Source organism: Fukomys damarensis, unplaced genomic scaffold, assembly GCF_012274545.1.
Source record: "Fukomys damarensis isolate Sample0158 unplaced genomic scaffold, DMR_v1.0_HiC HiC_scaffold_12, whole genome shotgun sequence".
Lineage (NCBI taxonomy): Eukaryota > Metazoa > Chordata > Mammalia > Rodentia > Bathyergidae > Fukomys > Fukomys damarensis.
The window spans coordinates 23,234,109-23,245,049 of NW_022900924.1; the positions used below are offsets into that span (position 1 = coordinate 23,234,109).

The window sequence follows — 10,941 nt, forward strand, 5'->3', positions numbered from 1 at the left end:
GGGGTGGGGGACCCTACCAGTGCCACGACCTGTGCTGTTGTGCCTGTGCCCCTTTCCTTCCTCCCCCTTTGGCCTCCCTAGAGTCAGGGGCGCCATCTGCGGGTCCTGCCCACCCACTGCTCCACCTGAGAAGTTGAGCTTGGATCCCCTGTGTGGGTCTTGGAGGGGGTGCGGGTCCTCGAGTCCCCAGCCCCCCTGCACCTGGCCACCGCTGTCCCCCTGCTCTTCTCCTCTGGCCTCACGCTGCTCTTCCACTTCCTCTGTGACGGGAGTGGGACAGCTGTGTGGTGCTGGGACTTGAGGGCTTGTGCAGTTAGCACAGAATTTCTGGCAGTGGTGGAGATAGGGAGACCATCACATGCCTGCTCCTTAGCAGGTGCAGCTGCCACTCCACAGGCCATTGGCAGGGCTCCATCTGGCCCCAGGGCTCTGTGTCCTCCTGCCCTCCCAGGGCTGCTGCCCAGCCATGGAGGAGGAGGCAGCTGGAAAGAGGAAGGGATGGGCACCCTCCTGTCCAGGAGGGGTGGGTCAGGGCCCCAGTGGGAACCATGACAGTCCTGAGTGTAGGATCCCTGGGGTGGGGCCGGGCCACCCAGAGTCTGTGTAGGCAGGAGCAGTCCTGGCCCTGGGAGGTTCTTAGTGGGGGCAGCTGCTCTGACTTGGTTATTCTAAGGATGTAAGAGATAAAACAAGCCCAGGGGTTCCCGAGAGGACAGGAGCTGACACTCAGGTACTCAGCCTTGTCCCCAAGAAGGACCACAGGTCTCCAGGCCCACAGGGAAGGTCAGCCTCTGAGGCTTTAGGGTGCCCTGGGACAGCCATCCTGGCATCCCTGCCTTAGGGTGTCACGTGGACACCCTCACCTGTGTGTGACCTGACTCAGGGACTGCTGGGCCGTGGGGGCACTAACTGGGACCCCTGAAAGGGCCAGGAGCCAAGCTGCTCTGAAGCAGAAGCCCCTCCCTGACACAGAGATTGAACACCCTGAGTTCAGAGCTGGAGGGTGAGCTGCAGCCCCTGTCCACATATCCTGGCCAGGCAGACCCCTCACCCACAAGAGCCTACAGGGAAGGCTGTAAGCCAGGGACCTGTGCTGGGGGTGCCAAGGGTGCTGGGGTCCTGAGCACAGGCAGCTTGCACAGTGTGTAGCAATCTTGTAGGCAGAAAGCAGAAAACAGGCCTTTCCCCGGTGGCTGTGCAGGGCCTGTCTAGCAGGCGGTACAGCATCTGGTCACACTGCAAGGTTCTTCCTGTGTGTCTGTGTCCCGTCTGGATGGTTGATGTCGGGGGTGAACTGGGATTCCCACTTCCCTTTTTCTGTATGTAGTACTAAGGGTAGAACCCACAGGTGCTATACCACTGAGGTACATCCCAGCCCTTCTTTTTATTTTGAGACAGGGTCTGGCTAGGTTGTCAAGCCTGGCCTCAAACCTGAGGTCCTTCTGCCTCAGCCTCCCAAGTAAGTGGGACTGCAGGCAGGGGCCACATCACCTAGCTCGCTTAACCTTTCCCTGAGCATAAAGCTGCTTCCCATGCCATGGACTGGACACCTACACATACACACCTCTGTGCATGCCTCATGCTGAGGCCTTGCCTGGACCCAGGTGTACTTTGGAGCCTCCTTTCTGCTCTGCTTGCCTTTCCTGCTGGAACCTGGTATCTGTCTCTCATTGCTTTCCACAATGTTGCTCCCGGGTTGTGCAATGCCCCTGTTGCGGGGTGGCTGTATACTCCCTCCACACACCACCTCACTCTGCCTCCTCGCTGGGTGCCGCAGGTATGGTAGTGGCCTATGACACCGCTGAGTGGGGCCCAGCTTCCTGAATGAGCCAGTGTGCTATATGTGTCTACAGCCCCTCCCGGCCATTCCACGGTGGCCCAAGGTGCCACTGGCCAGCCTGCTCTGCCTGTTGGTAGATGTCAGAGGCCAGAGGCCCTGCTCCACTGCTGTCCCTGCCAGGCCTGCCTTGGGTATGGAGAGCCGTCCTGCCGGACTGGGGTGGGATTGGCAGCATGGCTGACATGCATCTTCATGTGCAGCTCCTGGGCGAGGTGCCCTTCCTGGTCTCCAGGCCCTCTGAACCGGTCAAGGACCGTCTCTTACATCCCTCATGCCCCTCACCCCTGTGTCCAGGGCAGAGCTCGCAGTTCCACTCCAGCTGTGTACTGCCCTTATTATCATGGTTTAATCACATACTGTGAAAGACTTAGGAGAGGGGAAGCTGAGTCTGAGGCCCCAGTCCCATCTGCCCCTTGCACTCACCCCATCCCTGAGGCAGAAGTGTGGCCCACATCCTCCACACTCTCCCTAAGGTTTGCTGACAGACGCAGGTACATGCACAGATGTGCACTTTGTGTACCTGAGTGTCCTGCACACAGCCACATACACGCATGCACATTATCACACACAGTCTCCTGTATATACACACGCAGGCATGTGGCCCTGGGTGTATGAAAATGCATAAGCACATGTATAAATGCGAGTGTCCACACACCTGCAGACCTATGTGCAGACGTTGCACATCCACCCACAGGCATCCAGCAGTGTCCTTCAGTCTGTCCAGGAGGCTCCCTGCCATGGGGCAGAGCTCAGTAGCAGAGCCGTCCGCACGAGGCCTAGTCCCTGGGCCTGGGGATGAGAGCTGGACAGCCTGGGGCGATGGGTGGTGTGCTGCTCTGCAAGGCCCTAAGTCTCTGGTCAGTTTTGTGCATGGGTGGTGGCCCATGGTATGGCAGCCGCGTCTCTGGGTCTTGGCTCACTCTCTTGGGCTGCAGTGACAAAGTGCTGGCGATAGGCAGCGGCTTGTTCTCACTGTCTGCAGTGTAGGCAGAAGGCTGAGGCTCCACAGAGCTGGTGTCTGGTGAGGACTACTTCTCACTGTGTCCATGGTGTGGGTGGTGAACTCCAGGACCCATGAAGGACACCGATCCCATTCACCAGGCCTCTGGGCTCAACCTCCCCACCTCCCAGGGCCCAGCACCATTACCTCAGGAGTGGGGCCTTCTGGGTAGATTTTTAAGGAGCACATGCAGTCCATGCCTCAGTAAAGCCTCTTGACAGAAAGGAAAATAGACTGGGAAAAGATCCCTCTGGGGCCACTGCCACTGAGCTTGTTCTCCAGAGCTGCTGCAGCATGGGGAACACTCCATAGACACCGGTGCACGCACACAGTGTGTTTCTCCAGATGTCATGAAAACATTTCTGTCTCAGCTCTGTCACGTGGTGGGCTCACCCTCACAACGGTCACCTTCCCAGATGCTGGGCCCCAGACCATGCCCTGCCAGACTGCGGTGTGGAGTCTCGCTGTACTTCGGTGTGAATCCATGCCTCGTTCTGCCAGGTGGCTCCTGTGCCCTAGCTGACAGCTGACCCCCCTGCCTGCTCTGTGCCCTGGCCGGTGAAGAGACCCACACAGGACTCTGCCCGACCATGGACTTGTGGATGGGGAGAGGGCTTTGAGGGCCCAGCTCACCCCAGCCCTGGCCCCTGAACCTCTTCTCTCTCCTCAGGCATCCGTGGGCTCAGAGCAGCTCTTTGCCCCAGCAGCTGATACAGGTGAGCATGGTATGGCTAGCTCCTGGCCACATGGGGACAGCAGAATCCTGGGGAGATGGGGAGCAGGGCAGTGGGGGAGCAGCCTCCTCCAACCACCAACCATCAGAGCTCTAGGAGACGGTGGCACAAGAAAGTGCAACTGAGGGAGGAGCAGAGTGGGGAGCAGGGGTCTGGGGTGGAGCCCTGGGGGACTGGAAACTCCACCTGTGTCAGGTGCTAGTCCAGGGATCGATAAGCTGGATGGGAGAGCACCACAGAGGCCCTGCCTGTGACCTCTGCACCTGCTTGCCCATCTGGGCGGGGCAGCCTGAGTATGAGCAGGCCTGACCCTTGAGGTGGAGGAGGTAAGGTGGTACCTGGGGTCACCAACATCCTGGCCCATGCCTACCCTCTCTCCACAGGTCTAGTGCAGGTCGAAAAGTCTGAGGCTAGGACCGGGGTGGTACCCAAGGTGTCAGGCCTGGAGCGCAGCCGTGAGCTCAGTACCGAGCCCTTCCTGCCCACTGCCTCCCTGCCCACGGCACCGCCCGGAGCCCACAGCAGCCTGCTGCTGAAGACAGAGGCGGTACTCCACCACACCACGCCGTCCACACCCCCACAGCACCGCGGCCCACTGCCCACGCATGAGACTGCGCCCCTGGGCACCTTCACAGGCCCCAGCCAGGCGGCACCCTCGGGCCTGCACCTGCCGGGCCTCAGGTGTGCCAGATGGGGCATCTGCATGTTTGGATGTGGCCAGGGGTGGGGCAGCACCAGCCTGGGTTGGGGCCTCCACCTCCTGGACTGCGGCTACCTACAGGAGCAAAGCTGTCCTGGGATGTGGTTGTGAATTGACCTGGGGAGGACAGTGCAGGGCTGTGGGCTCATCTTGGTGGCATCAGATGGTCAGAGAGTGGGGACAGGAACCTTGGCTGCTGTTGGCACTGAGCCCTGTGTCCCCAACAGGAACAGCAGCGTGGGCAGCGGCACCCCACTGGGCCTGGGGAAACACGGGTCGCTGTCACAGCTGGGGCCAGGCCACCTCTCTACCTCACACCTGGCTCTCCGGGCCCAGGTGCACCAGCACCCTGCGGCCATGTTTGCCGCACCCACACTGCCCCCGGCCCCGGCGCTGCCCAGCAGCCTGGTGATCCCAGGACACCCCGCAGGTAGGTGACAGGGGACTCGGCTGGCCCTGGTTGTGTGTGGTCCTGAAGATACCCTCCCTGGAGCCCCGGCCCCTTCTGTGACACTGTGTTGGGGTATAGATGGTCCAGGTGATGGAGCCTGCCTGCCCCTGCTCCCCCAGCTGCCCTGCTGGACCCTGCCCCAAGGGTTCGCCCTTGGGCCTTCTCTAGAGGCTTTGTGGAGTAGAGTCAGCCGTCCTGTGGGACGGGCACTGGGGATGGGGGCAGGCAGTGGGCTCATGGCTTCTCTCTCACCTCCAGATGCCAGCCTGTTGCTCTCCCTCAGCCAGCCAATCATGTATTGCCAGCCTCACTCGGGGATTCTGATTGGTACTTGTCACAGGCTCCTCTCTTCCCTCCACCCCCCTGGCCAGCACTGGGCGAGCGGCCCCTGCAGCCTGGCCCTCCGAAGCAGAGTGTGCCAGGTGACTATCCGCCTTGCCCCGCGGGAGCCCATGGCCGACATGCCTCTCTGTCTCTCTCTCTTTTCTCTCACAGATCAAGAGCTGCTCAGGCAAGAGCTGAACACGCGGTTTCTGGTGCAGAGTGTGGAGCGGCCAGGCGCCCCCTTGGGCCCGGGGGCCTTGCTCCGGGCCGAGTTCCACCAGCACACACACCAGCACACACACCAGCACACACACCAGCACCAACACACGTTCGCCCCCTTCCCGGGGCTGCCCCCGACACAGCTCATGCCGCCCGCCGCACCCCCACTGGTGCGTAGGCCCGCGTGTTGGTGGGGGGCAGGCAGGGTGGAGACGCATGCAGGCATACACTGTGCACACACACACACGTGGTGGGCAGTGGGCACCTCCCTCTGTCTGCCTATCTGGATAGTCCCTGCTCAGCCTCGGGCCTGTGTGGGCCCAAGGGACCGTCCTCTGAGTCACGTCTGAGGTCCCGGCTGTCCATGTGTGTGTGAGACCTGCCCTAGGAACCACACCCACACTAGTCCTCAGCATCTGGCTGTGGCTGGATGCCAGGTCGGCAGGGCTGAACAGGACTAAGGCCCCAAGGTTGCTCCCACATCCCCTATCTCAGGAGCAGCTGTGGCATGGGCCCAGAGCCTCAGATAGTCAGTGCCTGGGCCTACTCTCTGCCCCTGACCAGGGCTTCATGCCTTCTCTGGGGCTGCAGTGAGCACTCCAGGAGCCTGGACTCAGCCACTGCGGACCACACATCCTGGGAGGCACACAAGATCATAGCCACTGCCTATCTGGCCAGTAGGGCATGTGTGGGATGCCTCACCTTTCTTCCTTCCCTTGCAGTTTGACAAGTTCTCGCCTAAGCTGGACAGCTCCTACTTCCGACATTCCAACGTGAGTCTCTGTGTACAGGCCCATGGGGAATGGGCACCCCAGGGCCTCCAAGGACGAGCACCCTCTCTTTCTCTTGCAGCTCTTCCCACCCTTACCCTCTGCTGTCCCGGGGCTGCCCACACTGCTTACACACGCCAGCCCCTTTGGGTCCCTGCAGGGCGCTTTCCAGCCCAAGGTATCAGCCATGCTGGGCCAGAGGGTTTTGGGGTCAGGGCAGGGGTCAAAGGAGCACAGGTTCTGGAGCAGCGTGTCCCTGGCAAGGGGCAGTGGCCCGCAGAGAGGAGCTTCCTGCATGTGTCCACTGCCTTATGGGCTTCAGCCCCATTGTAGAAGGCATTCAGCATGGCCATCTACACAGCAGGAGATTATCATCCATCTCTGCCCAGGATGCTCTGGCCCATCCCTTGGGCAGGCAGGTGTCACCAGGTCTCTACCTGTCTGGTGAGACTGATCACTGGGGAGGGGACACCAGTGTCCACCCTGGGACCTCAAAGGGCCCCAGTCTCACACATACACACAAGATGTTGGGTGCGGAGCAAGCAGCCATGCTTTGCACAGGAGGGAAGGAGCCAAAAGAGCCAGGGAACTAGGCAGGGAGTTCAGGGACCCAGCCATGGCCTCTGCTTCGTGCCCTCTGCAGTCCACATGGCAGCTCCTCCCCCCTCAGCGTGGGCCTGACTGGGCACAGGTGGTTCTGCATGGGCGCCCTATTTCTTGGCTCCTTCCCTTGGTGCAGACCCTGGGTGGCAGTGTGGTAGTTGCCCAGGCAGGGCCTCCTCTTGGTGGTCACACGCTCCTCCCTCCACCCTGCCCCAGACTGCAAACCCGATCCAGGTCCCAGGCCGAGCCAGTGCGGTCCACGCCCTCCTGCAGAAAGCCCCTGGGGTAGGTGTCAGCATCCGCTTGCTCCCTCCTGTTGGCAGATCAGTCTGGATGCCAGCCTTGCCATGACTGCCATCTGCTCTGTCCCCACAGGTTACTGACCCGTACCGGGCGGCAGCCAGGGTGAGTGTGGGCGTGGGTGGACCACATGGCCCCAATGGCCTGGGCGCCTGTGACGGGGCCCTCTGAGCTCTCCTTGTCCCACTACAGAAGCCAGGGAAGTGGTGTGCAGTACACGTACAGATCGCCTGGCAGATCCTCCACCACCAACAGAAGGTGAAGGTGAGGCGGGCACAGGGCCTCACGTGGGCATGTACTGGTTGGCAGGAGGGTCTCGGGAAGCCAGGACAGCCCACACCCCTGCATGGCATGCAGCACCACAATCATAGACGCTGTCCTGCCCTGTGTGACACTCAGACGCGTGGATGTTTCCCAGGAGACAGCAGAGGCACTGTGCTCCTGGCAGTCAGAACACAGTTTCCACACAGGGCCATGGTTGCATTGCAGACCACTGGGGCTGGGGCAAGGCCACCCCACAGCAGGCAATGGGACAGGTGACCACAGTACACAAGTCTCCCCAGCCCTCCAACCCACCCCCAAGGCAGAGCACCCCCTCTCATGGTGACTGGCAGATGGGGCCTTAGGCCCGGCCTGGTGGCACGCACCTGTGATCCCAGCACTCAGGAGGCTGAGGCAGGAGGATTGCTGTGAGTTCAAGCTAGCCTGAACTGCAAAGCAGGACCCTGTCTCAAGAAAAACAAAAACAAAAAAATAAAAATGAAAAAACAGAGAGGTCTTTGGCCTCTTTGGCAGTGGCAGGGCTTAGGTGTGATAATTCTAGTCCAGGTCCCAGCCATGGCAGCCTAGAAGTCTGAGGACAGATGGCTGTGTTTCATTTAACTTTTTTGGGGGGGTATTGGGGATCGAACTCAGGACCTTGCGCTTGTGAGGCAGGTGGCAGCATCACTGAACTAAATCCCCGGCCCCTCATTTAGCTTTAATAAATTCAACTTTTAAAACACATTCTAACCAGGCGTGGTGGCGCATGCCTGTAATCCCAGCACTTGGGAGGCTGAGGCAGGAGGATCGCTTAAATTTGAGACCAGCCTGGACTACACTGTGAGTTCCAGAGCAGTCTGAACAACATAGTCTCAAAAAAACAAAACCAGAGAGACACACATTCTGTCCTTCGAAATCTGGAGCTTCTTGGAGCACCATAGTCTGTGACATGCTTGATTGAATTCACAAAGCTAAAGCCTAGATAAAATGTTTGTCATGCTGGGGCAGCTGCCAGCCCAGGCCCTGGGTGTTGGGTGGGAGTGGGGTGCAGAGTTGTGCTGGGCTGGTGGGTGTCCCCATATACACTGTCCTCTACAGCTGCAACTGGACCCCCACAAGCTGGAGGTGGGCACAAAGCTAGACCTGTTCAGCAGGCCCCCTGCCCCAGGTGTGTTCTCGGGGTTCCACTACCCACAGGATCTGGCCCGGCCCCTCTTCTCCAGCACAGGTAAGAGCCAGGTGGCTGGGGTCCTTATATCTATATCTCCACCTGGCCAAGGTACTTCCTCAAAGCCAGAGAGTCACAGAGTATCCTGTGTCCTGTTCCCACCCAGGGCAGGATGCTGCCACTGAGGCCTCTGCCCCAGTCTTGTTCTTTCTCAGATGAATGAAGACCCTGGGCAGGTGACCCCCAGCCCTGTCCCCAGAATGAGAGGACACGGAGCAGTCAGTGATGGGGAGCACAGCCTGTGGCCCAGAGGCAGGTGGGAGGTGTGACTCTGAGCCTAGCATGCCCCTCCATTATGGGCTGGCTACGAAACACCCAGAACCCAGAATCTGAGTTCCCAGAACCCAGAGTCCAAGGGCCTGCCTTGTGCCTTAGGTCTTGGAATCACTGGACTGTGCTTCGAGGCGCCGTCATTTTGTCCAGTTGGTTGGCTCCAGTGGGGTGGCTTTCACGATGGGGTTCCCGTGCAGAGTACAAGGTCTGAATATTGCCCCAACCCGTGTTGAGGGTTCTCCCTTTTAGGATGCCATGTGCCACACACCTGGCCTGACCCCTGACCAGCTGCAGCACTGGGTTCGCCCTCTGCATCCCTCCTCAGCCCGGTATCCCACAGTGGTTCTCCACATTTCGTTCCAGAGACCTGATGGGTTGTTGGGGTACAGAACAGATGCCAAGGTTACTCTCCTGCGCCGGGCGCTGTGTCCAGGGAATCCATGTGGAGGGCTGTGTGTTCTGTACCCAAGATACAGACTAGTGTTGACCAAGACCCAGCTCCTGCCCTAAGTAGTTCTAATGGTTTAAGACTTGGGCGATGGCTTCAGAAATGGCCAGATCCCTCAGCCTTTTCTTTCCTCTGGAGTCTCCCTGCCATCAGCACCATGCCCCTGTCTCTTGGGGCCCCAGGGAAGCTGTGGCTGTGGCTGCAGCCCCAGATCACACATCTTCCAGCTTCTGCTTTGCCCTGCTGAACACCCTCAACTGCAGCAGAGGGAGGGGGAAGGCAGAGCTCCCCAGGGTGCTGCAGACAGAACACCCAGGGGCTCTCCAGGCCTCTGCCAACCTGGTTGCCTCCCCCAGGTGCCATCCACCCTGCCGCCCACTCGTTCGGGCCCTCTGCCCATCACGGCAGCTTCCTGCCTGCTGCTCACCTCACAGGTAGGTGCCCCAAGGGTGAGAAGGGGTGGAGTCAGCCAGGGTCGGTATACCTCCTAGCCTGGCTGCAGACCCCTGACCCCCGCTTCCTACAGACCCTTTCAGCAGATCAGGCACCTTTGGGGGCCTGGGCAGCCTGGGCAGCCATGCCTTTGGAGGGCTGGGGAGCCACGCGCTGGGTGAGTGACCTCCTGGAAGGGTTCCTGGGCAGGGCAGGTTCGGGAGGCCCGCCTGCTAACATATACCCCCTCAGCAGCTCCAGGGGGCAGCATCTTCGCCCCCAAGGAGGGTTCCACGTTGCACGGCCTGCCCAGCCCGCATGAGGCGTGGAGCCGGCTGCACCGGGTACCGCCCTCCTTCCCCACGCCACCCCCATGGCCCAACCCTGCGGATGCGCTGAACAGCCATGCGCGAGAGCCCAGGGAGCTGGAGCCCGGCCTGGAGGAGCGGGAGCGGTGAGTGGACGTCCCGCCCCACCCCTTGCCTTGCCCTCTTTTCTTCGCACTTTGCCCCTGCTTGATGGACCCTCCTAGGTCCCGGTGCTCTACGTGAGCACATCTCTGGAGCAGGGTGAAGGTGGGAAGACACCACACTCGAGCAGTGGGCAGGTGGCTTCGGCTTGAGGTGCAGGGCGCTGGGGGCAGCTCGGGCCTGCAACCCCGCTCCCACCAGCTTGGGAAGCAAATGGGGGCTGGGCTGCACCCTGGGGCTGAGCAAGCATCCCCACCGCTGATCCCCAAGTCCCCTTGGTCTGTGTGGCCTTCTTGGATGAGGTGCGACCTCAGGCTCACCCACATCCTCTGCGCCTGCTTCCTGAATCCCGAACTCACATGGCCAGCGCGAGTGAGGGAGGGTGGCGGGACAGGCGCTTGCCCTCCAAGTGAACAGGCAGGGCCAGCGTGGGTCCGCCTGGCCGGTGGGGTGGGGTGGGTCAGAGCGAGGGAGGCGGCACAGACCCCAATCCCAATCCGGTCCACGGCAGCCGTCAGTCACTATGGAAGGTCCGGGGAGAGGAGAGGGGCGCACACGTGTGCTGTGTCCCAAGGCACAGGCCGAGCTCAGGCCTGGGGAGGGTGAGGAAAGTTCCCGCAGACCGGGGTGCCCGTCACTTGGATAGCTGTGCCCGCCCTGTGGCCTGCTTGCTGAGGGACAGCGCTGGCACGAAAGGGGACCTAGGTGCCGAAGGGGCCCACATGCAAGTGCCAACGGCCAGGCTGAGTGAGCAGGGACCTCAGCCAACAGCGACCTGGCTATCCCCGTAGGGACCTCCTGGAGAAGACTCGCCTGCCTCGGCCCCCGGTGACGCACGCTGTGCTGCTGCGCGCTCCCGAGCCCCGCGTCAAGGACCCACGCTCGCCG

The 10,941-nt window shown here is 61.0% G+C and overlaps 1 protein-coding gene across 1 annotated transcript in view; it reads left to right on the top strand.

Moving 5' to 3' along the window:
* Fbrsl1 (fibrosin like 1) overlaps positions 1–10,941 on the top strand; it is a gene marked incomplete at both ends in the record, with an annotated part of 56,190 nt that extends 45,249 nt beyond the window's left edge. Inside the window, 15 exons of the mRNA XM_019204519.1 lie at positions 3,511–3,556; positions 3,958–4,255; positions 4,502–4,704; positions 4,984–5,052; positions 5,221–5,438; positions 5,991–6,041; positions 6,121–6,216; positions 6,858–6,926; positions 7,017–7,046; positions 7,134–7,205; positions 8,301–8,430; positions 9,508–9,585; positions 9,678–9,761; positions 9,836–10,037; positions 10,845–10,941. Coding sequence (XP_019060064.1) covers positions 3,511–3,556; positions 3,958–4,255; positions 4,502–4,704; positions 4,984–5,052; positions 5,221–5,438; positions 5,991–6,041; positions 6,121–6,216; positions 6,858–6,926; positions 7,017–7,046; positions 7,134–7,205; positions 8,301–8,430; positions 9,508–9,585; positions 9,678–9,761; positions 9,836–10,037; positions 10,845–10,941 — 1,743 coding nt within the window. The remainder of the gene's footprint in view (positions 1–3,510; positions 3,557–3,957; positions 4,256–4,501; positions 4,705–4,983; positions 5,053–5,220; positions 5,439–5,990; positions 6,042–6,120; positions 6,217–6,857; positions 6,927–7,016; positions 7,047–7,133; positions 7,206–8,300; positions 8,431–9,507; positions 9,586–9,677; positions 9,762–9,835; positions 10,038–10,844) is intronic.